The following is a 26354-nucleotide window of genomic DNA, read 5'->3' as shown; positions in this document are numbered from 1 at the left end:
TCCCGTCGCCGCCGTCACTCACAGTAGCAACCAACGAAGGTATCAATCTATCATCTCGGCTCATCACTACTGCGTGTCCATCGTGCATACCACCCTTGTTGCACTGTTGCACAGTAGGCTCCACTTGCCAAGCCAACATCTTAAAACAGATTTAGACGACGTGCGCGGTCATCATGCTATGGTTAAAAGAAATACTCCCGTACTCATAAATAGCATGTAACTCCTCGGAACCGGATTCGAAAAGCATACTCGATTTTTATTCCTATCTTGTAAATAGCATACAGAAGCCTAAACATAATCTTCATGGCGACAAGACGGGAATGTACGACTAGGAAGAAGCAACAACTATAAAAGTCCTCTAATGTTTGGATGGATGGCGATGACAAAAAGTGAGGTGGGATAAATAAAAGAGCTGACGGCAAAGATGATGTGTATACAGTGCTAAGCTTGGATATTGTATAAGAACAACTTTCTCGTTTAAAGCAACCTTATGACAAATGGAACGCTCCGACACCCTCCATGATAGCCGTTTCTAGCTTTTCCCGCATAACGTCTCGCGAACTGTACTGTGGTAGTTTTAGGTAGTTCACACACGTCATCACACTCGGCAAGTAGTCATCGGCAGTGTACGGCGCTTCATGCGGCTTGCGTACAACAGTAAATGGTGGGTTAAGGCCTCGGAATCCTGCAACAGAGTGTAAGTACTTGTAGATTGGGAATGCATAATAGAATGCCTACCTCCGATTGGTAACTTCGGGCTACCAGTGATGAACTGAAGGAATCTCCTTCTCGATATTTCGTCGTATTCTGACATGATCGAGACAAGATCACGAATGGCTGGGCTCTCCATGTTGAACCCATGGTCCGCCTTCATCGACTCCATCAACGCTGCAAAATCAATCTATCAGCACCATGATTTTATGCTCTCTGCATCATGCCAACTTACTGTCCACACTCCAATCTTCAACAGCACTGCCAAACAACACACCCAACTCATCCGCAGTGAAAGCTTGTAAGTCCGTCACAGGGAACACTTTCGAGAAACCTTCACGGAACGCTTTCGCCTGCAACTCAGCACCAGAACCAATTGTAGCATCGATGACACCCTGAATGTACTCCTTAACATTATCCGATGTCACTGCCATTTCCTTTCCTCCAGGTCGTAACTCGATGTCATAACCAGGTAGCGTGAAGTCCAACATCAGGTCTTCGATGGAACCATATTGCATCTAAAGGGATAAATGTCAATTATGTCACGATATTTCACTGACTGCTTGTACTCACCTTAGCATCATCCGAACCAGCATTATGAGCCAACGCTTCAAGCTTGAACAGCGAATTTGCCAGAGGTGGATCAACGAGCTACAAAATACATCAGTACCATCATCAATCCCGAAATAACGCATGACTTACTCGCAAAGTATTAATCGTCAACGGGATCTCCTCTCCAAGAATCATCTTCAAGAAGATCCTATTAAACGACATATCGATAATACGCGAGTCCAACATCGCCTTTGCAACGAATTGGCCAATGATCTTGAAGACATAGGTGCGCTTTTCTCCACCGTCACCGACAAGGTCTGCAGATACCGGCGCAGGGAACAATCCGTGCGGATGATGAACGTAGATACCGGGATACGTCGCATCAGCATCTCGCCAGATTTTCAAATCTCTCCTTGCGAACTCTCTCGACACCAGAGAGTAAAACTCGAGTGTCGGTCCCAGCCCAGTCCCGACCTCATCGAAGTACTCCACTTCGAGAATCGAAGACGATGATCCGTATAACTCGAACACCTTGAATGCCGACTCGAGGATGTGTTTCCTCGAAATGCGCACTTTCTGCCTCTGCAAACGTCCAAGGAACCCAAGCTGATCATCTCGTCGTGACGACTCCTGTGCTCGATTCTGGCTCTGCCACCTAAGGATCAAACGAGCATAGCCGAACGAAGTTGATTGTAGGAAGGAGAATCGCGTTGAGAAGGGGAACAAGAAAGGGAAGTGAAGCGGGAGGTCCATAGCCCAATCCGGTAAAGATGAGCTGGCAACGATCATTGGCTCCTCTAATTGTCGAGTCAACTTCGCGGTGAGTTTGTTGTTGATGAAGGCAGCCTGAGGGAGGATCTGCCTGTCATATTCGCTCTCAGACGCCTCGGCATTAAGTTTATGTAAAACACGGAGTAGTTTCAATATCTTCGAGTGAGGTGCGTCGTCGGGGAGTGATGCTAAAGATGACACAGGTGACCGAGCTCGCAAGGTACCTTCACTTGTACCTACACAAAATACAATCACGTTAGTAAATCGGCACACAAACCAGTGAAGCAATTTGCTCACTTTCTGGAGGAGGCGGTGGACCTGGTACTTTCTTATATTTGACGGGGAAAACTGATGTGTAAAGCATAGATAAAGGAACAGAATTGCCAGATGCTTTGCGTGATTCATGTTGGTGGACAGCTCCGTAAATAGTCATATCCAAAGGCAGGACATGCCCATCCATGGAGAACTCTAAGTGCCAATCGGTAGGTTTATTTTTCAAAGCGGCCGCATATGAGGGCTTTTGTGTTAATGAACTTGTTGAAGGTCCCGCAGCAGGTCCGCCCGAGCTGGGTGTTGCTACTCGAGTCCCCTCGGGTGTTTGTGCCTCTATCTTAGAACCGTCTGTAAAGCAATTTAGAACCAGCATCAAACGACAAAATAGTCCGACGGACCGTCATTAACTGAAAGAGTAACTGTCTTCTCCGCATCAACATGTTCTTCCTCATCGATATCATCCTCAAACACCTAAAAACAAAGTTGAGATCGAACCTTACAAATTGCAAGACGGTAAAAACTTACCTCGGCGTCCACGTCAGCATCCATATAATCGCCGTCCGAATCTATATCTTCATCATCAAGTGACACTCTCCCATTCTGCTCGCCCGACGGGCTCTTGTGCGAGTTCGACCTCCTCCGCTTGCCTTTGTCCTGACTAGGAGCGACAGCGGTAGAAGTCGAGGCCACAGAAGGAGGTGTAGCTACAGAACTCGAGGCTTGTGGATTGGCTATGACAGATTCTGACATAGACCCCGCAGATGCCTTCGCGCTCAAACGCTGACTTCTACGGCGCTCTGGTCTTGGGTCGGATTCGCCACTGCTTTCATCAGTCTGCACTTGTGGAGGAGGTGGAGCGGCCAGAGCGCTAGGCAGACCACCGAGACCACCAGCAGCTAAGATTTCAGGAGGGAATCGGCCGGCAGCTAAAGCTGATAGCATCCCGGACAACCTCGAGCCAGTAGTAGAGCCCGAAAGCAATCCACCCAGTCTCGGTCGGAGATAATCGTTCAACGCTTGGAAAGTTGCAATAGCATGAATCGATACCACCAAGTTGCTGGTGGATGAATCCGACGTGTCCTCAGGAATGAGCCGAAGCTTGATCTGACGTGCGAGGAGTGATGGCGTGCTTCGCTTCGAGTCTATAATAATCGATAAGTCAATCATCAGTTCAAGACAGGTTTGAGATGAACGTACCTTCCAACCCAGAAGAAACCGTGGTTACTTCAAAGGATTCCATTCGGGTCAAACTTTCTTGCAGTTTCTTGACCAACACACCAATAGATGGGCCAGCGGACTTCTCGTCCCTGTAAGCAGCTAACTTATCCATGACGATCTCCTGACGTCGAGCAACATCAACTGCAAATCTAAAGTTAGAAAGATAATTAAACATCTTATATGACATAATGACATACCAGTATAGTCTTTCGAAGTTGCAAACTCAAGCAAAGCATCCACGATACCACTCTGCATGAGCTCAAAGCTGGATACAGTCTGCTGCGAAGCAAATATATTCCCTAACGACCCCATTGTCTCGCTGAGTTGCTGGTCGCTCGTATCCTTCTGCATAAGGCCCGTCACTAGATATCGCAAACGAGCGAAAGCCGCATCTGCTTCCTCCTGTGAATCGTTCGAAAGATACTTGAATCGGATGACACGAGCGCGTAACGTATAAGCATCTTCAGGATCCAAGATGTGAGGCCGACGGCTACCCGATACCAACGTGATCGCAGACGAAGAAATGGGGGCGGATGGAAGAGCTTCAGGTGGTACCGACTCATCCTTGTTTTCTTCTTTGACCTTCTCTTTCTCCTTGTCTTTCGCTCGTGGAGGAAGTTGGCGTGTAGCGAGGGTTTCGATCTCATGTAATACACCTTCTCGCCTGAAAGAAGCTTTGTAATCCGCAGGTGCCTTGCTCAACAGAAGCTCAACCAACTGCAAACCTCCGATCATAAGGTTCGGATTGTCCTTTGCGGATAAGATTGAGCTAATGAAGCTCGCGATAGGTACGTTCTGAAGAAATCAACATGAGTTTAATTCAAGGACGTTCGATAACCACTGCGACTTACACTTAAAGTATTCTTTATTTGTTCCTCGTCCTGGAAGCATATAGCTTTCAAAATGCTAGTCAGGGATTTTATCCGTACAGGACCTGAGACGCTCGCTGCATAAACATCGACTAAAATCGGGACCATCGGGGTAATGAAACGATTAACGACGTGCTCGTGCTGGCGGAGCAAAGTTGCACGATCGACTGTGGGTTCAGCTGAGGAAGTACCAGGTAATGGAAGGACTGGAGGTATGTCAGGCATGTCAGGCGCAGGTACACTACCAGGCGTCGCAGCATCATCTTCTGCAGGGGTATGCACGCCTCCCGTCGGCGTATGCGCTCGTGACGAGGCAGCTGATTGCACACCGGCTGAGTTGGCTACCGCCGCCGCTCGTGCGGCAGCCCTATCAGCTTTCCCTTTTGCCTTGATCATACGATGGAGTGCTTTTTCTGAATACCCTTTATGATCAAACGTACCATCTATCGGAGAAGAATTTAGAGAATAGATCTACTTATATGCGTAGAATTTATTACCTTTAGGCAGTGGAGGCATAAGTTCTAGAACAAGTGTCAATGCTTCTTCCACTTGTTCCTTGGGTCTATGCGCTAAATTCTGCATAACGGTCATATCTGCCAAGCCACCACCAAATCCCTGGCCGGTAGCACTGTTCCCTTGCTCTTCTTCACTGTGCGCTGGTGGTAGTACTCCCGTCAATATATGATATATTGTTGTCACGATATCAGCTTGCAAAAGGGCCAGCGAAATTGTCGGACTGGCTCTTGCAGCCGTAGCCATAACTTTGACCAGCTGCGTATATGTACCTGCCGAGATAAGTGGAGAACCTCCCGCTGGTAACAGCAAGACGTTCACCGCTTTGATAAGTTCCGCATCCACAAGCACCTCAAGCTTGTCAGCATGTGAACGATGATAGGACTCAATGATTCTGATCACACAGAGAGCCGCGAAGTCAACAAGTCTCTGGTCGGCGTAACCCAAACAATTTCGAATGATTGGCCAGACGTCCTTGATCATTGCAAAGTGGTCAGGTGAGAAGTTACGGCAGCAGTTTGCTGCAGCTTGCAAAGCAGTACGCTGAACGGCGATGGAGAAGAAGTCCAGATAGTTCAGTAAGGCAGCCAAGCCACCCTCGCGCACGATTGCACTCGGGTATTCTTCTGATATCTTTTCGAGAGTCTACATGAAAGAAATTGAGTAAACAAAGAGTAGTCCAAACCATGAAGCCAGCTTACAAGAAGCGTCTGTTCAGCAAGATCGATGTATGAGATCTCAATTAATTTACTGCATAGAACAGGGATGGCACCATGGTAGACAAGGGTATGCCCACAACCAGGAAGAGCTTCCATGAGATTAGCAAGACAGCGACAAGCAAGCAATTGTGCTTCAAGGTTCTCATCCCCTGTATATGCGCCACCTGAACTCATTGCAAGTGCTGCAGCAAGCGCGGCTTCTTCATCGCCGCCATTATCATCATCATCATCGACTTCATCCTGCGCCGCTTCGCCGCCATTTCCGCCTAGAACACGAACGAGCTCCCTGACAAAACTCTCGATCTGGAATGAGCCTGCCAGAGTGTCTTCAGTGCTGATACTCAGGAGCTCGCTAAGCTCTTGCAGAGCCACGAGCCTCGTGGAAGGATCGGCAGAAGGCTTGATGTTGTTGAGTAGAGTACGTAGACGAGTATTTATCTGACTCATGAAACCTCCAATACGCCCAAAGTCAAACATTGCCATCGTCTCCTCTAGCGTGCGACGAGACTCGGGAGAAGCATCGGCCGACGGCGCAGGCTCCCGTTTTTCGCTATCTTCATTATGGTGCTCGTCATCACTTTTTTCACTCCCTTCATCTTCGCTATGCTGTCCCTCATCCCCTCTATGCAAGTGGTCGTCACGATCAGGCATTCCTTCCCCAAAGTCAACATCCATCATGTCGTCATCGTCATCGGGCCGTGACGGGCCTGGAGCCGAGAAAGCTTTGGGTTTCGCCACACTCTTGCCTTTCGGCGGAGACCTTGCAACGCAACAACATCAGAACATAATCAGGCATCAGTGAGACCGACGAGGGCACTCACCTCAACTTCTTCGTCATCTGAGATTCCTTCCTGGATCGTCTAACTCGCTTTGAAGAGGTAAGGGTGGAATCGTCCTCAGAAAAGGAGTCGGGAGCGGCACGCTTCTTTCCCTTGCAATCCTTTGACGGCCCGTCGATTATGAAGGAAGTCGCAGTTGGCGCTTGAGTGTTACGCTTTGTCCTAGAACAATCATCATAAGTCAGCAATGCGGCTTAGTGCGACGGGGCAATTGGCTGCAATGCAAAGATTGCTCACCTCTTGCTAGAACGAACAGGGGCGGAAATGGACTCTGCAGGTATTTCTCTAGCCTTACCTTTACCTGTATAGTCACGACTACGCCTCTAAATTTCACCAAGTCAGAGAATCAGCACAGTCAGCGGATATGCAAAGTAAACGCCGCGCAGAGTAAGTGATGTACGCACAGAAGGCTGCTCAGCAAGAAGCTCTTCGCGCTCCTTTCCTTTCTCCTTTGCTGCTTTGAGACGAGAACTCGAGCGTATAGGCGCTCTGTCAGTAGTAAGGATGGGGACTGTCGAGGCAGAAGATGCGGATTGGATTTGAAGTGACGATGAACTGGAGGCTGCTGCTGGCTGATGATGATTTCGTTCGAAGTCCATTGAATTCAGGCCGCCATCGACCTAGCTGCGAAGCTGAGCAAGTGCGAGTGTGGTTATGAGAGAGGCCGGCCGTCAACGGCACGGTCGTCGGGGACGATGTCGAGTGAGTAAGTAAGGGTGGACGAGAGTACAAGTGTCCGGTTCCGTATGCGTATGTAAAGGGTCAAAGGTGATCCCCGTGATCCCGTTCCCACGCTCGGTGGCGTCTCTTAATAATAATGGATTCAATTCAACTCTCTTTCCTTCCTTGCACATCTAGTACTAGTAGTAGTTACAGGTTCATTCTATATTTCAAGGGATTCTTATGCTATAGCTCTCATCGCAGGCTGGCAGCAAGTACCTCCTCCACGCTCTTCGTGAACAACTCCACAATCTTCTCAATCTCCTCGTCTTTGATGTTGTACGGAGGGGCAAACATAGTGTGGTCGCCTTTGTTGCCCTCAAGGTTCGCACCGCCGCTGAAAGCAAGGATAACAAGGTCGTTCTTCATGCATTGCGCCTGAATGAGTGAGGCAAAGCGTTTGCCCTTGAAGTCAAACACCGCCTGCGCATCGCTTCCATCAAAGTCGAATTCTACCGCCCAGAAACATCCCGCACCGCGCACGTCAAAGACAAATGGCTTCGCAGCAAAGTTCGGTGCATACATTGCCTCGCGCAGACGTTCACCGAATTTTCCCCCTTGGACGCGTGCACTTGTGATGAGGTCTTCTTCAATAAGGACCTTTTGCACGGCAAGCGCCGCTGCGCATTGAATCGGATGTGCTTGGTACGTGTGTCCATGATTCCAGAATCCAGAGTTATCTCGAATCCCCACTGACACGCGTTCTGACATCAGAACAGCGCCGATTGAGGCATACCTAACATCAGTTCTTTGTAAATATACTACTTTACTCGGCCGAATTAGAAATCATACCCTCCTCCAAGGCCCTTAGCAACAGCCTGGATGTCTGGAGTAGCACCATCACCGTACTTCTCCCATGCATGAAGAGTTCCCATACCTTGAAGCGGAAGGTGATATTAGTGATACTTCACAACAGGACCGGAATCGGAACATCCGCGACTCACGTCCCATGCCACTCATGACTTCATCAAGGATAAACAATGCACCGTACTTGTCGCATACGGATCTCATGGCCTTGATATATCCCTTGGGTGGCTCTACCACTCCAGTTGTAGCACCGACGACGGTCTCAGCAACGACTATCTCCAATTTGGGTTAATAAATAAATTATGAACGCAGGCGCACCTACAAGCAATGACAGTTTCCGGCCCAAGTTCCTGGAACTTATCATCCAGTTCCTGCCTCAGTCTCTCAACATATTGTTCCTCGGTTTCGTCAGGCTTTTGGAAACGCTTCGCATAAGCAGGAGAAACGTGATGAAAACAGTGATGAGTCAAGTTCGCTTCATACGGTGCTCGTCGTGCTGGATGGTATGCTAGGCTCAGAGTCCCTAGTGTATTTCCGTGATACGAAAGTTGACGAGCGATGAAGTTCACTCGTTGTTTTTGTCCAGTTTCGTAGAAGTACTATCCGGATTTTTTTTAGAAATAGCATAATCGATTAAAGCACGATTGTTACTTACCTGTCGAGAGAGCTTCAAAGCCGCTTCCATCGCTTCGGATCCTGTTCGTAAAATCAATAAATCGGAGTAGAACGCATGCATTCAAGAATAGATAATTACCTCCAGATACAAACCCACATTGCGAAAATGCACCCTTCCCCGAGTTGATAAGAATCTCCGCAAGTCCTTCAGCAGGTTCATTCGTCAACAGTACCTGATACATATCTATACATCATTCGCATATGTGTAACAAAAAATGCAACCAATATCGGAACCGACAATATTTAATCAATGCGAGATATATTTATCACAGACGGATTGAACTCACACGAAAGCTTGACAGCCTGCTCCTGAATCGCCTTCACAACTTTCGGATGCCCATTCCCAATACATGTAACAGCCGCACCACCAATCGCATCGATCAACGTCCTTCCACCTTCGCATTCATAGTAGATCCCATGTGCAGAGAGTGTTACAGGTGGTTTAGTCGGTACGCGATAAAGGACGTTGCTCTGGAAAGCAGACTTCGCTCCGTTAGAAGCTACTACGGTCTTTCCTGCTGCTTCTGTGGAGTTTGAGCTGTCTTTGGTTGCGACGGGAGACATCTCGGGGTACAGTGAGTATATGCGCTTCAGGCGAATCGAGGCTGGGCGTCTAAAGCTGAATCGGCAGATCGATCATCAGATATTTATAGTTTGAACTTTATCCGGAAATATGCATGACTCGATTACAGCGGATAAACTACTAACTAGCAGTTGTTCATTTTAGAGATTATGCAAGAACAAAAGTATTATTATAGCATTTTATTAGCTAGTTAAATACATGCCAAATAATGTAGAGAATGTAAGGGTAAGACTACTATCAGAATTTGGGATGCATATAGTGAGCTTGGTCTCTTGCCCTTCAGCACAGAGATCCATGGCTCGAAATTGAAACTCTCACCAGTAACGAAACTGTTGCTGACCTTATTAAAGTTACCTATTAGCCATCACACCTATTAGCCATCACAATATATCACAGAACAAAATGTTCTTACCAAGCGACAAAAGTTCAGTCATACATATTGCAGACATGAACAAAGTCATTGTTGTTCTCATTATACAGGTAATGTCCTCAAATCATCAGCCAAATGTGCATTATCCTTGGATCCAATAACAAAGCTGTCTGTGTTTCTTGGCCTCTCAAGGCTGTGTAGATCGGTCCATCTTCGGCCTTTGCCTAAGTTAGTGCAACTCAATAGGTGCTCTACTCCTTATTATGAAAGTCCCGGGACATCATTCAGATTTGCGCCTTTCGCACGATCCGTCCACACTGTGGCAGTTAGGTAAATATTACTTGACGTGCTTCTTTAATTTAATGCCTCAAACATTGTCAAACAAATCAGCAGTGACCACTGAGACTGAGTTCACCCCTCGCAGGGCGGGGGCGCTGACAGTTGTGCAACTCGCCCACCTACCACCATGTACCCACCCTTGCTATTGCTGTCAGATTCAACATACTTGCTACTTCCTCTGCCTGTACTTTGGCCAAAAAGCTCAGAACTTTACCTGAAGCATGTCAAGAGGTGATGTGGGAAACAGTATGTCCATTTGTGGCTGACTGTATTACATACACTCATTGATCAGCATCCTCGGTCTGTAGGTCGCATAGTGATTACAATCTACCACCTCTTCGTCACCTTTATTATAGTTGTATTTGGTGCATGGAAGGCAGCAGCTGTCTCTCAAGACAAGGCAATCTTGTCGGACACGCTAGATTGGATTGTCGGTATTATCATCGGCGTGTTGTAAGTAACTTCCACTATTAGTCATACCTTACTTACTAACTTCTCGTGAGGCTCTTTGCGCTGAGCGAAATCAAGAACTATCAGATTCCTGCACTCGATTGGCTTTTTCGCCGTAACATCAGGGACTTTCTCTGGTACTTTTTTGACGAATCTGTTCGGGAGGATGGTGATAGTGATTCGGTCTCATACAGCTACACCTACCTGCATTTGTGAATTGTGACTCATACTTTCTGGATTCCATAGATATTGACCTAATTGAGCGTCGTTCCGGCAATCCCCCACGCCTACCAACGCTATCTTTTGACGGACGAGATACTGTGCTGGATGTGCCTCGGGATTACAGTGAGGGAGAAGAGTTGGTTGATTCTCCTCAGGAAGAACTCGATGGCCTGCTCATTTTCAATGACCCGGATGAGTCGGGATCGGAATTACGCAGGCGCTAGCATGACTTTCCTGATGCAGGACTTGCACAGAATCTCTCGTAAAGTCGGTATTGTCAATTCACCGGTTCTCTTCGGCGGTGCAGAAGTGCTGACTACAATACTCCATATATGTGCTGTTAATATAGGGAAAAGATTGCACGTACTTAATTAATCTTCTTGGAATGCATGCATACGCAATATATATTTTTTGGACAGAGTCGGACGTACATGCATAGCTTACAGAAAGGAAAAATAGAAACGTCGCGATGTGACAAACACATGTATGCCTCCCAAATGGAATTTGAGGACAAATCACGGCTACGTGTAAATCCATTCATATGAAGGAAGGGATATACCTCAAGAGTACAATGTGGACTCTGGATAAATATAGTCATAAAATCCGAAAGGCGCAAGTCGAATACAATTCCCTTGGCCCATTGCAACTGGCATGTAGGCAATTGAGTCTGATGTACAGATTATCGTACTTACTTCACCCACTCAAGACTCAAAAAACAAGCTCAACATCCAATATCATTCCAGTCATGAAAATAGATTAAACATTATACTATACGTTATCAGAGTCCCATTCCAGCTAATCTACCATGAATCATATTCAAGTATAAGGTTTATCACCATTCTGCATGTGTGTCTGCCCGGTCAGCCCGTATATCATCTAAAACCGTCCGTCGGACAGTAAGAAGAAAGTGGGAAGTGGGGAGAGGAGGAGAGAAAGAAGGAAAGGAAGAAAGAAAGAAAGGGGAATGAGAAGGAGGGCAAAGCAGTTTGAGTGGACGGAAGTTGGAGAGGTATACGAGTGAGTTTCACTGAGGCTGAGGCTGCACCACCTGCGGTTGCGGTTGCGTTTCCGACTTGGCTGACTTAACGGAGTGCACTTCACTCTTTGGTCGTTCCTTCGGTGCTTCACGCTCCGCCATTCGCCTCTGACGTTTCGCCTCCGCCTGGAGCTGAGCATGTTTTGACTTCCCTGCAGCTGCTTCCGCAACCATTCTAAAACACACGAGATGACATGTCAGAATCTCACATAGGGACATGTTTTCGATAGCCTGCTTACCGTTCTAGCTCTCGCCTCTCTTCGAAAGTCTCATCAGGTTCGGTATGTCGGAAGATGTGGCCAATAAATAGCAAAGCCTAACATTCCATTAATACTCTTTCATAAACCCGGGCAGTGCAAAGAAACATTACCTTTGCTCGGTTCACTAGAATGGACTCGGGAACACTGTGATCCTTAAGGACTTTATCGCAGACCTCCCTGAGTACTTGCATGACTTCGAATCGTGTTCCCCGCCATGATGCTAGCATAATCTACAATACGCTCTTCGGTCAGCATGAATCCAAGTGATGGGAAGGACTAAGTACCCTTCCAGTCATGTCGAGTTCTAATGCTTTCAACTCTTCTTCAGGAATCTCTCCCTTTGCTTGTAACCTCTCCATTTCCTACAAAATATTATCAATAATGCTCCGGCGATCGTGAAAGATGATGATTGACATACCACCATGATATGCTGTACACCAATACTAATTCTAGAATTAGTACAATCCGTCGTCACGGTAAAATCAACTACTCACGCGCTGCCAATTACCCCCCAGGCATCTTTCGCCATGGCACCCTTCTCTTTCAGGCGAGAAAAGAAACCAGGACTAAGAAAGATAGGTTCAGAGATGAGTAAATATTCCAAATTCAAGGCATACTCACATTCCGAGGAACTTGCGAGATTTCATAAAGGACGTTGCCTTAGTCAGATATACATTGCCGATAGTATGCAGGAGCTAGCACAGATGGTGAGTAATTCGGGCTTGTGTAGCAAAGCAAAATCGTACCTCTAAGCCGAAACTCTCAAGCTTCAAATCATCCGCCTCACGTTGCATCTTCTGCTGGAACGCAATAGTTTCCGCGTCGTTTGGGTCACCAGGATGTTCAGCATCAACGAACGGTCGGATGCGCTCGATGAGCTTCTCCGCCAGTTTCTTTACGCGTGCTTCCATCGCTTTACGACGCTCAACTTCCAGCTCTTCAAGTTTTTGCTTTTGCTCTGGTGTCAACTTCTGTTTCCCTTTCTTCTTTCGTAAATCATCAGCTGAAGCAGATGGTTTGGAGCCATCTTGCGGTGGTGGCGATGTGGAGGGTGATGGAGCAGCAGACGTCGGAAGAGAAGCACTTAGGCCCTGAGGGGCGCTCCCTGCCGGTGGATGAGGCAGGCTTTGAGCTTGAGGTTTGTCTGTTTCAGGTGCTTTCTCATCAGACACGGCACCCTGAGTTGAAGCCGGTTTGTGATCAAGTGGCGATGGTGACGGAGTCTGTGGGTTGGAACTCCTAATATCACGCTCCAATGCTGCCTTGTCTTCTTCAGACATAACAGTAGAAGCCACACTTGTCATCTCCTTCATTAGAGAGATCTCGCCAATCTGTACAACGAAGTCCGAAAGTCAGATCCAGCCCCTTAACGCCGCAAAAGGCACACGTACATAGTCTTCGAACCGTTCACCACCGAAAACGTTCGCAAAGAAGCCAGCAGCGTCTTCAAGGCCAGGCCCTTCCTTGTCGGTCTGAACGTATTTGTTAGGAAAGAATGATTGAATCAGAGACAAGAAGACGCACCATCGACTTGCCATTCTTATCGTAGACGGTCCGCAAATTCTACCAACCACGTTACACATTAGCTTCCAGAAGCAACACCTCGATGTGTCCCGAGGACGTACAGGGTCTGACAAGATCTGGTATGCCTTGCTAATGAACGGCAAGGGTTAACCACGCGATGATAATACACTACGAAGCAACCGAAATGCTCACCTAATTTCGTTGAACTTCTCTGTAGCATCTGGTGACTTATTCTTGTCGGGATGGAACTGAAATGGTGGCGACGCGTGGTTAGGAACGCTTCTAAGGCATTTTAGTTGAGAAATCGAGGAACCTTTATTGCTGCCTTGCGGTATGCTTTTTTGAGTTCAGTCTCCTCGACGTCGGGTTGCACGCCCAGCTTCAACGAGGTTCAGCATCCAATCCACTAACAAATATGCCAGTCCGTACCAGATCATAGTATTCTGTCTCCACTGGCGCCATGCTGAATGAGATGAAGAAGTAGAAAGAGGTAAGGAGTGTCTGAGGGATCAGGGATTGGGCTGATGGGAGTCGGAGAGTAGGGTAATACTATTATAGCCGCATTTACGACGCGGCCAGACGGCTCGGCATGACTGATTCACCCACTGCTTTCCGTCAATGGACCGTCATAGCCTCAGCAGCAACAGCCTTTCGCAGCAGAAAACGTGGCGTAGGATAATAAAGCGTGGTGTATTGCTTTACGTCTTTCCGACATGCGTAAGCGGTGGCATGTACTAGATCGTACTTGCAAGGGTAATCCTTACTGACTGGATCCTATTGAACAACAGGCTAGAATACACAATTGGAGCTGGACACACGAAACTACACAACATTTTTTCTACAATCCTTCCTTTTCTCCTTATAGTGCGACCCTTATACGATGCTAAACAGTTGAAAGATGATTGAGAATCTAGAATACAGAGACATCCGTTGTTATAGCGGAATGTTCTCAAATTTACTGTGGATTGATGCATTGCTTTCTTTCTCTGGATCTTCGAGATCAAACGAATACCTTGATTCCTGTAGCGGGAATGATCGTAAGTCATAATACTCCTCAGAAATATTGGGTCCACGCACCTCATCGAATGGACTACCAACTACCCTCTCAACCGTCACCGAAATTCTGGTAGGGTTATTCTCCGTAACGAAATTAGGCTTGGCGTTGCAGTAAGCTACCAATAAAATGCGATGGAACCTATCATCTACTCACCTTTGAATCTGGACGCTGATCTGGAGTGACAGGGGTGTTTGCAGCACACTCATTGTAGTGCGTCTGGAACGAAACGGTTCTGAACTGGCCTGTAGAGACATTTGACAAACCAAAGCTACTGCGAGCTTTGACAAGGCTATTGCGAAAGTCTTTGCGCGAGTTTAACCTATAAAAAGAAGTTATGCATATAGTGACGCAAACCATAAGACAACAGAACTTACGACGCAAATAGTGAATTCACGTATACTGCGGGCATGGGCATAAGCAATCAGGCGTCAGTATTTTTATCATATGAAATCTTAAAGACTCACATCGCCCAGTCATCAAATAAAATAACATGAAAAATAGTGTGTTTTCAAGGACTATTCCCAGGATAAGCCCAAGGATCGCACACAGGCCTGTCACCAGGCCCGTATTGACGACGAATACGATGAGCCGATTGATTGTTGTGTCACTGTCCTTAAACCCAGAGCGATTCCTATGGAGAAGCACGACAAGACACAGTGCTATCGCGGTGTCTGCAGTTGCATTGACGGCATCGACGATGCGTGTCAGCGACATGTATCCTTTGAGTCGCCCGAAATCCTCGTATTGAAGGGCTTTGACGAAATATAGGCACGTCGCCACAAGTTGACCAACAATTAGCAAGCTGATGGTACCGCTCAAGATGATGTTCTTTTCGCTGACTACAATCAGAAAACACATTGTCATCATAACGATATAAGCAATTAACGCAATCCTTACGCTTCCAAACGCGCATCAGGAATATAAACTGGACCATAGCACAGATAAGACCGCCAACTAGCAAGGCTATGACAAAGAGTCTATAAAGCACGAGTGTTAATTACAACTTGAAGCCTGAGGTTGTACAATGCATCAACTACCGATACGCACATATCAATCTGCATTAACTGAGTGAAGTCGCCAAAACCAATTATTAGATATCTGTAGTCGGAGGCAACGAGTAGCGTCTGATGCAGAGTGTCCAGGAACCACACGGCAAAGATATATGTTTTCAACCACCCCGAATCACTCTGGTAGTTCTGAATGGATTATGCGATGAGCCAACTGGGTTCTCGCAGTGCCGCAAGACTTACGTTATAGTAATGGTACATTTGGAGAGTCGCGGCGCCCCACAATCTAATTCCGACTAAATTTGAGCACCTGATTTTGCCAGTACAACACCGAGGAAATTTTACCTACCCCATAGAACATCTTGAAGCCGATTGTCAGCGTTGTTGTAAATCATATGCGTAGGACTAAATCAGACATACACTGCAGTTATATACAACACGCCTACCTGAACAAATCCGACTTCAGCAAAGCTCTTGACATAACGAATAGTGGAGACATACTGTTGTATCAAAGGTCGTCTCAGAGGAGCCTTGATCTGGAGGAGGCGTTGAGGCCATACCGAGAGCTTGAGAAAGAACGGGAGCCGGCAAAGTAACGATGAGGGTTTGTGTAAAGAGGCTCCAGGTAGATGGTGCAGCTCTCTTTCGGGAGCGAGAGGGGGCCTCGCTGCGTGTAATATCAAGACCTTATAATGCTACGAAATCTCCATCCACGGAGCATATATGCCTGTGTATTAGAATAAAATAAGCTCCTCACGGTCCGGTTTCGATGACCCTCGATCAACATTGGAATGGAGCAAATATATAAAGCGCCCATCTCAACTGCAGCGAAGTTGTATCCCCGTTGGACTTGAAGGATAGAGACCGTGCAGCCAGCATAGCAAATCGCACAGGTGGATTCACAGTGCCTAGCTTCCCGATGATCGCATTGAGACAATTATCGGTTCCGATCGACCGTGCAATTGCGATGGCATTAAGATTATGGGTCTAATGAACTATCCGCAGCTCTTGCGCAGTAGAGATTATGGCAACATCACAACCTTTGTGCATCGCGTGTGAAGTAAACATAGATCAACGTGAGTCCATCGTGAAGTTATGTTGCCTAAATTAGATAAACAATGATCGGCGCAGATTACGGGGTCAATCCGCAGCTTGTTATAATCCAATCTACTTGTCTACGACCCCACGGTACAGGCAGCCGACGCATGCATCCTGTAGCAAATACCGGTGCCACGATTTACCTGTCTCCACGCAGCTCAGTACATCATGTGCTAGCAAGTATACTTGAAAGCGAATAGAATTGGTCTCGGTCCGCTAAGCTGGTAACAGTAAATCTCCTATTTGACCTGGCCTTTATACCTTAGCTCAAATGCTGTCCTGAAAGTCTGTTTCTACAAGAAACTTGAGGATATCAGATCATAATGGCCTTGTCTGATTACACACCTATTGTTAGGAAGGTTTTTTCATGAAGACGAATCTGGGGACTCTCAGACCAACATCTTATACTTACAAGCCTGTAACATCACCTTGCCCAGTGTTTTCACAAAAAATGATAAGCAAGCACGACCTATAACCTATGACGTGTCATGGAGGCCTCAAGAGGCATGGCCTACACCCGACCGCTACGCCTTCGTGGAATTGTCAGTATTATGCCTGACTAACGATGAGAAGAAACTAGGAAGCAATCAGGGTCGAGTTGAGGTAACGAAGAAGCAATCCACACAGGGGACCACCATGCATTCTTACGTCGAAGCAATGCACATAACACAGCAAGGCCCGCGAAGCTACGTGCATCCTCACTCCCTCCGAACCATCTACCGTCTCAATATTAATGTCAAGTCCAGCCTCCACGACCCTGCAGTCGAAGACGCCATGAAATAAAAGTACGTAAAACAAAATAACATATTGCATTGTTGGCATTCTTAAATCCGACGCCGAGAACACAGAGGAATCAAGTTCCTTCGGCATCGGGTTCTTCTATGCTAGCCTCGACCTCGAATCTTATTATCGACATCTCGCATAATTGAAGTACTCCATTATCTGTGGATGGATTTATTACGGGCTGTTAAGTTTAGTTCAACTCGTCCAATTGCAACAATAACTTTGTGAGTAAGTAAATGGAATCGCGTTTCTGTAAGAATTGATAATGGAATACAGTATATAGATAATGACAAGCATTATTGTAACTTACTATGTTTCGTCGAAAACATCAAGTATTACCTCCGTGCAGCGAGCCGCGCTCAGCTGTGTCATATAGCCAAAGAAGCGGGGTTGGTTGAAGAGAAGAACATTATATATATATATATATGTTATACCGCCGAGCTTTGATCTCCCGTCGTTATGTTTCGAAAATCGGCTAGACATCACTGACAGAGTAGCCAAATGTTTCGCCTTCCTTGAGGTCAAGACAGGAGCAAGAAGTAGCTGGGTGAATATCGATGCAACGAACGATCGCCGTTAAGACCGGAAAACGTAAGTGCTTTTGCTTGCCGTCATACACTACTTATGTAAAGCAATATGTGCAAGGAGCGTGTTATTGCTGAAATGCGGGTATACATCAGATTTACATGCTAATCGGTATATACAATGGAAAGTAAATAATATGAGGATATGGATGTAGGTAAAGAATGTGTGAGGGCAATGCAAAGTACAAGTTCATCTGAGACAGCCAAAGCACAAAGGAGTGTGTGTATCTGTCAATATTGATTAAGGAGTGGGAGATACAAGGATATGCATAACAGGAGACATTAAAATCGTGCAAACCATCCCAGCAACTAAAGCAGTAGCAGAGAGATATCGTTACTGAAGAGGAAAGTATTATCTGTGCGAATAAATCGTCCAGAATACCAAGGAAAAGGAATTCAATTTCGCAACGGATTATGGACATCTTCGACTTTATTCGGTATCGCATCGGCAACTTTCTCTGGATCTTGTAAGATAACTGAATGTCCCGATTCCTAAGACAGGAGTATGAGTGATATCCTTTATGCGTTCAAATATGAGCCCTGTGGATAAACTCACCTCGCCAAACAAGCCGTCAATAATTTGTTCAATTGCCGTTGGTGGAGTCTTTACGGAAAGGATCTGATCAAGTATCTCAGATATCATTCTATCTCCATCACAAGGTCGATTGTCCACTCACGCTTGGTAGTTCCGGCGGATGTGCTGCTTCAAGAGTAGGTGAGCTGCAAACTATTGAGTCTACATGCGAAACGTTGGATCGTATCCTGTAAGTCGGTAATTCCGAGGTCGCGAATGTGCTCTGTGTCCTAGTGAGAATATGTCTCAAGGTATTTCGTGAGTTGAGCCTGAAAAACAAACATGAGGACACAAAACATCCGAGTGATTTAATTAGTACTAACGATGCTAGAAGTGAGTTCATGTACACTTTTTAGTTTGTGAAAGTTGTAAGAAGCAATACCAAATTCATAGTTATGAAAAAAAGCTCACGTCGGACGATCAGCAGATAAAAGAACATGAACAACAGCGTATCCTCACGCACGAGTCCTACAATAAGCCCAAGGATCGCACAAAGGCTCGTTAGGAGTCCCGTATTGATAGCAAACGCGATGAGCAAGTTAATTATCGTGTCACTACGTTTGAATCCCGAACGATTCCGATGGAGAAGTATGACGAGACATGCAGCAATGGCAGCATCTGCAACAGCACTGACAGCGTTGACAACTCGTGTAATTAGCATACTGCGCTGCAGGTCCAGGAAGGTCTCAGCTTGGACTGCTCTTCCGAAATATCCTAGCGTCGCTGTGAACTGTCCGACGACAAGGATACCGACACCACCGGCTAACCAAAAGTTCTTTCCGCTGACTGTGTGCACTCCAATATCGTAAATCTTACACATCTTACCGAGTGATGAACTCTGAGAACTCACGCTTCCATATTCGCATCACGTAGATAAGCTGCACCATCAAGCATACGAATCCACCGACTAACAGGGCGAAGACGAGGAGTCTGCAAAGCGAAGTAAGCATGGCACATGCGCTGAATTGTGTAATACCGGAGAACAGCTTTGTACGTACTTATCAAGATGTATACTCCGAGACACATCTCCAAACCCAGTTATAAGATATCGGTAAATTGCCCCAACAAGCGCAGCTTCATGTATCGTATCGAGCAGCCACAAATTAAATACATAGATCTTCATCCATAGCCAGTCTTGCCGATATGTCTGAAACGTATACATTTTTGAATTCCAAGGAAGCCGGCAACGTATATATTAGACATACCTTGAAGTAATAGAACGTCTGGCTAGTCCCGACTCCCCAAAGCCTGATTTTAGAATAAGCCATACACGTCCCGAACATACGCAATTACGCAGAACACGCACACTGTACCGAAACTAAAGGTTTTTGGAGGATCAGAAGGATCTTTTAACTCTCATGCTGAACATCTGTTGCTCACATAGCCGATAGGTACATGACGCCCATCTTTAAGAAACCCATGCTTTAATATATGTTCCACAAGCTTACACAGGTCCAGCCATACCGTGCCGCCAAAATTTGAACCAGTGTGGTCAAGGTCGTTTGATGAGATACGAGGAAGCAACGAGGACATCTGAGGCAAGGTTCGCAACTCTTTGACTCTTTGAGCCCTCGAAGCTCGAAGAGAAAAAGTAACCGAGAAAAGAGACAATCAAGAAACTTCGATGAAGTCGAGAGGACGGGGCCAGATTGACGAAATCGTTTTATAAATTACGAAGTTCATTCGGAGATGAAAAATACATATATGCACGTCTGCTTCGCTTGACAGGATGCAGCTTCTCGAGCGGGGACCTATCTGGAGCGACCATCGTCCGCTCTGAAGAGCATGTCGGGAGGGCGGCAAACGAAGGAAAATATGGAGGATAAACGGCTCGTAATTCGAAACGCACATGTAGCAAATAGGTGCTGCATGTAAGTCCGCATGGCAAAGAACAGCGCAAGTACAGTAGAATTCCCACTAGTTTGCCGAGGCCGCGGTAGAATAAGTATTCAAGCAAGTATCCGTTGAAATCGCGACTTGCGTCAATCACTAGATTCGTCAAATATCAGTTCTTTGCATAGTTGCCAGCTGTAGCCTGTAGGACGTAGCAGTGAACCGAGACAACCGGCCTGACGTCTTGTTTGAAAATGGCCAATGTATTCCATAGTGCAGAATAAGGCTGAATTACGTGACTTGCGGAACTGCATCCGAGGTACGTCAGCCACATTAGATTGTCTTATGAAGGTATTCCTGCACGGCGTGTTTCAACTCGCTCTCGCATGGGGCAAGGAGAAAGCAGAAACCGAGGAGGCCTTACTCCACATGCTAGTCGTCTCAATCAGGTAATCCGCCGTTCTCCAGACTTGATAGGACCACACTTGTACAAATAACCACCTTCTTACCTCCGCACTCTGCATGACTCAGATCTAACCCAGATTATCAGAAGAGTCTTGCCAATGGTCCTGGAAAAAGCTTGTACATGACGCGAATCATCGTGCATATGCTGCCAGCGTGAAGCACATCTCTTGACCCACGGGTCGGGCAGCCGGTGTGCCAACGCGTTACTAACACACTCACAAAATGTCAGAATGAACGGCAATCTCGCATGAAACAAGCATGATTAACCATGCGAGATAAGTTACTAGGGATCGCCCAGTCGGATACAATCTCAATAATACCAATCGTTAGATTTTGCATAATTTCTATGGTCCTGTTGAAGGCTCTCTGCGGCACAGGGACAGATGATTTCAGCCGCTCTGAGCGGTCGCATGAATAGCGGTCTAGAACTCACAATTTCCCTTCTTCCAAATCTATGACTGTATAATGCTCATTAAGCGTCTACTTCGGCTTCTCGTGATATTTAGAGCTTTGCATCCGGATTCTTCTCCTTCGCGAAGAGGACATGTACGTCCCGCGTCGCGCGCTCAATTTCTTCCATAAACACGTCAAGTGGCATCTCTACGCGTGAAGTGATGTTGAAGAACAGCTCATCATCGCTCCCAGTCATATATGCAACGCCGAATCCATCAGGTACGACCTCACCCCACCCATACGCCATGAAGTGCTTAGAGTACACTGCACTCGTGCTAAGAACCCAGTTCTTAGCGCGTAAGTACAGAGGATCAGTGAATAGTGCGGGTTTCGGTTCCGAAGACCGCAGAAGCGTTTGGAGACCTAGAAAAAGCCAGATGAAAAATGCGAACAATATCCGTGATTAACCGACCCACCCAGTAAGTGCCTATCTATGCCCTGTGCAGCCCCAGCTTCGCGTACATTCTGAACGTGCCGACTTGCGGCGCTTCGGAAGAGGGCCCGTCTTGTTGAATCACTTATATCAGGCTCCTGCGAGTCCATCGCACGAACCCATGCATCACTTTCAGCAGTCACGACACGAACTGCTTCCGTTCGGCCTTTGGCGAATTTCCGCGTCGATGCAGCTTCGTAGGTGCCGCCATTACGCTTCCATCCCATGCGTGCAAGAAGCCGGGCATAAGCGAGCTGCACGACCAGCTGCGACCACGAGTCCGGGGAGACGCCGAAGGTCTTAATTGCACGCTTACCATACGAAGTCTTATACACGCGCAGCTCTTGATCGTCGGTTAATTTCTGCGCTGCTCCAATAGCACGTTCTATTGCAGCTCGAGTCGTACCGCTTATGTTCCAGTCCAGTGGTTTGGGTAGAGTGAAAGACGAGGAAGGGGAGCCATTGTCAAAGGACGAGGAGGCGAGCGCATTTAAGATGTCGTCACACATACGAGCGGTCGGTGTTCCGTCCATGATGGAATGTTCGCCCATGATTCCTGCATGGGCGTCTTCACCATCGCATACAATCAGCTGCACAGGCTTATCTACCCATCTATTTGCAAGCCAACGTCCGCTTCGACCTCCGTGCCAGAGCTGGCGTGAAAACGCCTCAAGATTGTCCGGGCGTAGATCGTCAAGGCACAAAACAAATGCAGACGAATGAATGTCACGCATAATTGAGGCATTCGTCGGGTCGGATATAAGTTCTTCATAGTCCTTTGCCCACACGTCCCGATTGGAAGCCGTTAATACGCCGACCTCTGGATATAATTTGTTCGTATTATCGTAAACATGCTGAAGTTGCCTCTCCAGGTCGGATGTACTGAGCAACGAGCCACTCTGGGAGACGTCCACTCGCCAGAATCGATTTTTTCTAAGTACAATGATGTGTCCCGAATCGCCAAGGTCTCCTTCTTTCGCATAAGAATCAGCCCAGTCGACACCTCCGGAGCCTGGTACTCGACAGCAGTCGAACATCCACCGGTACGTATCCATGCATATAGGTCCTTCTTTCGTTGCCTCGGGCGGGAGTAAGCCCAATTTGTATGACTTACGAAATAGCAGCACTGCACGTGTCAGAGCGGCTGCACGATGGACAGAACCACGTGGGTACATGGGCGGGTGATCATCAAAGCCATAGAAGTAGGAGACATTGACAACTACAGAGTCGCGGTAGCCCATATACGCGCCGGTATCCCACCATTCCTCAAGCCAATGCTCCGTTTCTTGCTGGCGCTTCTCCAGGCGCTCCTGCAATACCGGTGCAATACCATTTTCGAACTCTGTTATATTTTTCTCGGCGGCGTGTAGCTCATCTTGCGAGTGAGCAAAGGGTTGCAAAGAACGGCGTAAACGCGCTAGCGTGTCCGCAAGAGTGGGCACAGGCAACTTCGGTAACGCGTGTTGCCCGGCGACGGTTAGGCTGCCACTCGGTGGACCAGGCGCGGAGCGTTTCCAGTGGGCGGGGGGTTTGGACATCGAGCTCAGGCGTCGTGCAAAGTGCTGCAGTGAGCGACGCGGTATCATGCTCGTCAGGATCAAAGTCCCGGGTCACCGCTAACAAGATGCCACCGCAAAGCAGGTGATTAAAAGAAAAAGAAGGAGATTCCCACGATTTGATCGTAAAATTACAGAGCGAATTTGTGAAAACGAAATCGCAAAAGGAAGAAGAAAATTCGATGTCTTCTTCCTGGTCCTGTCAGTTAGATGAAGTCCTTTCCGCCCACTGCTTTGCCTTTGCAGCGCTGAGCTCCTTCTTGTGCCGGTCATCGGCCTCCCTGCGAGCTTGCTGGATGGACGATCGCGTGTAAAAGATGACTACGATAGCCATCGTAAACGCCGCGGCCGGCGTCATCAACTTGTTAGGGTTGATATTTTTCATGGACATAGTCGTGGTTCTGTGTTTGCTGTGTGGGAGTGGACGGGGAAGGACGGAGAATCAGAAAGACTTCGGGTCGGGAAATGTTGTCACTCAACAAAACATGAATAAATACGCGACGCGATTCCGGCACGTGCCAAAATACTTTTCGGGAGGATGCATAATCTTCTCTTTGTCAATAAAATCGTTATCAACAAGATGTGACAATTTCAAGCATCTGTAACTTGTTTTGATTTTGAAGTGTCTTTTGTCCCTGCGTGCTTTAAAGAAAGCATGCAATTCGAGTAAGGATGCTGTAATTGGCAGCTCATTGTTTAACATTTATTCCACTTCAAAGGCAGAAACATGTCACACCAATATACGTCATGCAAACCCTACATCATACATGGGCATGGCAGATTCCAAGAAGCCCAAAGTCATCTTGTCAACAACAGCATCGGACACACGTCTATCTTCTAATTTACTAAAGGCAATCACCCTTCCCCAACGTTTTGATGAATAACGAAACGATGATATCATAGCACATACACATCACGTCGTCGTCAACTAATAAACCATCCTACATACACATATCTCATGCATTTTTCATGGCATTCGTACCATTGAAAGAAACAAGAAAATGGTGAACAAACATTGAAACAACAAGGACTGGGGCAATAAAAGAATAAAGAAGATAAAAGAACAGACTAGGAATATGAAAGAACGAATTACGTAGAATGGACTGACCAGATAGAATGGGATATGATACTGTACTGTACTCGTCACTGTATGCGTGTTGTAACTGGGGAAGAATTGCATGCAGGAAGCAGTAGGCAAAGGGTCGTTGTGGGAGTCAAGAAATTCAACCAAACAATCAAATGGGTTGCGTCCGGAAAATCCGAGAAATACGTCCGTCCTTCCATCGTTGCTAAGTACCCAAAAATGCAAAAGGCTATCAAAGATAGTCAGCTCACGCTTCCAAGAAAACGGGAGAAGAGAGACGTACAACTAAAGAACACCAAGTATAGGAATAAAAATAATGCACACGAAAAACAAAGTTCGTAGTTGTAAAACACCAGGTAAGAAATGGAGAGTAAGGCTGTCGCCTCGGGTCACTACCGAACGCCGACGCCGACATCTTCATCTTCAATGATAGACGTGAACCTGACAGCCTTCCTCGGCACCCCCAAATCGGCTTCACTGCTGTTCAAGCTAGTAACGGAAGCCATAGGCGACTTTGCACCCCTTCCAAGAAATTTATCCAATCTCGACCTGCCTCCTCCCCCACCAGAAAGCGCAAGAGAAATACGACTAAATGGAGAACGCGGAGTTGAGGGTATAGACGACGCGCTAGCCGAAACACTCGCAGATGGAGACGTTGATCGACTTGCGTCGTTCTTTTTGAGTGATGATCGCAGAGGCGTAGCAACGCGAGTGGAGGATGATGCGGTTGCTGGACGTGAGGGAGGAGGGGAAAGAGATGCACGCCCTCGGGTGTGCAAGTGTGCAGCGCTTCGAGCGCCAGGCTCGCTACTGAGATAAGCGTGTGAAGGACCGAGATGAGGTGTACGAGACGTATGTAGGCCCATCGCTATTTGAGCGATGGAGGGCGGTTGTGAACTTCGTACTGGCGAGGACGTACGCGATTCGGCTGGACTGACCGACGTTGAGCGCTCTTCGGGGGTTGAGAACATGCCACGTCCCTGTTCCAGTATTCAAGGGAAAATCAGTCGGGTGGTAAGAGGCAAGATGATGAGGGTCAACTACAACATACCGGAGCTCCTTTTGCGTTTCTTCCATACCCATAACTATTCGACCTCCGCATAACGGCTAAAAGTCTCGGTCTCCGCGATCCGAGACCAGGACGACTACTTTCCATATTCAACGAGACAGGTGTTACAGAGATCGGTTCGTCTCTTGCGAGGTGTGAGACACGTTTTGTAGGAACAGCGCTCATGGATCGTGAGTTTCTATGTAAGAGTGGTATAGGGAGAGCGAGGATAGGACGCTCGGAGCGGGCACGCGAGCGGTCGCGATCACGGTCGCCCGACCTGGAGCGACGTCGTGGTATTATGTCAACGGACGAACCGGACGCAAGTTTGTGGGTGGCGAATTTCACGTCATGCATGCCCAAACCCTCGACGTCCTGCTGCGGATGCAGGGGACGATGGGGGAGCATGGCGGACGGGCAGGATGAACAGACTGCGGAGAGCGCGACACGTCGTAGTAGCTGCTGAGCTGGGATCGGATGAGAGGCACTCAATTCGCGCATCACGTGCCGCACTTTTTTCGCATCACAACAAACAGCCATAGGGACTGCAGCGGATAAGCCTTTCCACATCAGGCATTTCACAATTTCTTGCCTTAAAAAATAACTTACATAATGTTAAATATAATTCATAATTTAATTTACCATTTTTGGTTGATAGAAATTGTAAACAACATTTAAAAATTTCTTTAGACAAAAACTATAAATTAATTTTGGCATATCTTTATTTGTGAAATCTTGAAATAAATGAGAATAATTATTTAAAACATAATTTGAAGTTTCTTTTAAAACAAAATTATAAATTTTCTTTCAAATTTTAAGACAAAAAACATTTAGAATTTCATTTATAATATTAAATCTTATAAAATATTAAAAGAAATTTAAAATTTTACCTAGAGAAGAAATGCCAAAAAAAATTTTAAATTATTTT

At 46.8% G+C, this 26354-nt stretch overlaps 9 protein-coding genes across 9 annotated transcripts; 3 read left to right on the top strand and 6 right to left on the bottom strand.

The window, feature by feature from the left end:
- Positions 1 to 488: 488 nt before the first annotated feature.
- FOMMEDRAFT_71851 (uncharacterized protein) lies at positions 489 to 6277 on the bottom strand (the record flags this gene model as incomplete). Its single annotated transcript, XM_007261146.1, has 13 exons — positions 489 to 685; positions 739 to 888; positions 947 to 1229; positions 1285 to 1362; positions 1414 to 2258; positions 2308 to 2655; positions 2706 to 2778; positions 2833 to 3449; positions 3505 to 3666; positions 3723 to 4320; positions 4377 to 4837; positions 4892 to 5552; positions 5609 to 6277. The coding sequence occupies 13 exons, from the start codon at positions 6275 to 6277 to the stop codon at positions 489 to 491; spliced, it is 5142 nt and encodes a 1713-aa protein (XP_007261208.1).
- Positions 6278 to 7380: 1103 nt separating this feature from the next.
- Positions 7381 to 9231, bottom strand: FOMMEDRAFT_71577 (PLP-dependent transferase; the record flags this gene model as incomplete). Its single annotated transcript, XM_007261145.1, has 7 exons — positions 7381 to 7921; positions 7978 to 8062; positions 8130 to 8264; positions 8315 to 8591; positions 8648 to 8688; positions 8747 to 8851; positions 8955 to 9231. The coding sequence occupies 7 exons, from the start codon at positions 9229 to 9231 to the stop codon at positions 7381 to 7383; spliced, it is 1461 nt and encodes a 486-aa protein (XP_007261207.1).
- Positions 9232 to 10180: 949 nt separating this feature from the next.
- On the top strand, positions 10181 to 10855 carry FOMMEDRAFT_149765 (uncharacterized protein; the record flags this gene model as incomplete). The annotated part of the gene is made up of 4 exons (XM_007261144.1): positions 10181 to 10205; positions 10268 to 10412; positions 10463 to 10584; positions 10656 to 10855. 4 exons carry the CDS (start codon positions 10181 to 10183, stop codon positions 10853 to 10855), a joined length of 492 nt encoding a protein of 163 aa, XP_007261206.1.
- A 516-nt stretch (positions 10856 to 11371) lies between these two features.
- Positions 11372 to 13935, bottom strand: FOMMEDRAFT_115413 (DnaJ-domain-containing protein). Its single transcript, XM_007261143.1, has 14 exons — positions 13881 to 13935; positions 13765 to 13830; positions 13644 to 13699; positions 13553 to 13580; positions 13452 to 13490; positions 13319 to 13399; positions 12674 to 13258; positions 12549 to 12622; positions 12422 to 12493; positions 12346 to 12370; positions 12212 to 12289; positions 12038 to 12157; positions 11907 to 11983; positions 11372 to 11842 (listed from the first exon to the last, which is right to left on the bottom strand). The coding sequence occupies exons 1-14, from the start codon at positions 13911 to 13913 to the stop codon at positions 11656 to 11658; spliced, it is 1521 nt and encodes a 506-aa protein (XP_007261205.1). The 5' UTR covers positions 13914 to 13935; the 3' UTR covers positions 11372 to 11655.
- Positions 13936 to 14384: 449 nt separating this feature from the next.
- On the bottom strand, positions 14385 to 16073 carry FOMMEDRAFT_149763 (uncharacterized protein; the record flags this gene model as incomplete). Its single annotated transcript, XM_007261142.1, has 11 exons — positions 14385 to 14471; positions 14529 to 14606; positions 14662 to 14827; positions 14883 to 14907; positions 14973 to 15347; positions 15406 to 15485; positions 15556 to 15704; positions 15759 to 15801; positions 15865 to 15876; positions 15936 to 15961; positions 16017 to 16073. 11 exons carry the CDS (start codon positions 16071 to 16073, stop codon positions 14385 to 14387), a joined length of 1098 nt encoding a protein of 365 aa, XP_007261204.1.
- Positions 16074 to 18177: 2104 nt separating this feature from the next.
- On the bottom strand, positions 18178 to 19716 carry FOMMEDRAFT_100412 (uncharacterized protein; the record flags this gene model as incomplete). The annotated part of the gene is made up of 7 exons (XM_007261141.1): positions 18178 to 18472; positions 18537 to 18599; positions 18658 to 18823; positions 18878 to 18902; positions 18966 to 19340; positions 19405 to 19484; positions 19553 to 19716. The coding sequence occupies 7 exons, from the start codon at positions 19714 to 19716 to the stop codon at positions 18377 to 18379; spliced, it is 969 nt and encodes a 322-aa protein (XP_007261203.1). The 3' UTR covers positions 18178 to 18376.
- Positions 19717 to 20339: 623 nt separating this feature from the next.
- Positions 20340 to 21023, top strand: FOMMEDRAFT_24675 (uncharacterized protein; the record flags this gene model as incomplete). Its single annotated transcript, XM_007261140.1, has 4 exons — positions 20340 to 20425; positions 20667 to 20706; positions 20739 to 20836; positions 20930 to 21023. The coding sequence occupies 4 exons, from the start codon at positions 20340 to 20342 to the stop codon at positions 21021 to 21023; spliced, it is 318 nt and encodes a 105-aa protein (XP_007261202.1).
- A 331-nt stretch (positions 21024 to 21354) lies between these two features.
- FOMMEDRAFT_74334 (carnitine acetyl transferase) lies at positions 21355 to 23276 on the bottom strand (the record flags this gene model as incomplete). The annotated part of the gene is made up of 2 exons (XM_007261139.1): positions 21355 to 21668; positions 21722 to 23276. 2 exons carry the CDS (start codon positions 23274 to 23276, stop codon positions 21355 to 21357), a joined length of 1869 nt encoding a protein of 622 aa, XP_007261201.1.
- Positions 23277 to 24444: 1168 nt separating this feature from the next.
- FOMMEDRAFT_24673 (uncharacterized protein) lies at positions 24445 to 25852 on the top strand (the record flags this gene model as incomplete). Its single annotated transcript, XM_007261138.1, has 5 exons — positions 24445 to 24712; positions 24740 to 25149; positions 25208 to 25293; positions 25600 to 25617; positions 25645 to 25852. The coding sequence occupies 5 exons, from the start codon at positions 24445 to 24447 to the stop codon at positions 25850 to 25852; spliced, it is 990 nt and encodes a 329-aa protein (XP_007261200.1).
- Between the last annotated feature and the right edge of the window lie 502 nt (positions 25853 to 26354).

The sequence above is a fragment of the Fomitiporia mediterranea genome (assembly GCF_000271605.1).
Source record: "Fomitiporia mediterranea MF3/22 unplaced genomic scaffold FOMMEscaffold_1, whole genome shotgun sequence".
In the NCBI taxonomy this organism is placed as follows: domain Eukaryota; kingdom Fungi; phylum Basidiomycota; class Agaricomycetes; order Hymenochaetales; family Hymenochaetaceae; genus Fomitiporia; species Fomitiporia mediterranea.
This window is presented reverse-complemented; position numbering and strand designations above follow the sequence as displayed.

Bases quoted from the DNA above. Each gene is read 5' to 3' on its own strand.
- FOMMEDRAFT_115413 (XM_007261143.1), bottom strand. From the start codon at position 13,913: ATGGCGCCAGTGGAGACAGAATACTATGATCTG. The intron at 13,700-13,764 runs GTTCCTCGATTT...CCACCATTTCAG, and splicing joins ACCGCAAGGCAGCAATAAAG to TTCCATCCCGACAAGAATAA. The intron at 13,259-13,318 runs GTACGTGTGCCT...TTCGTTGTACAG, and splicing joins GTGAACGGTTCGAAGACTAT to ATTGGCGAGATCTCTCTAAT.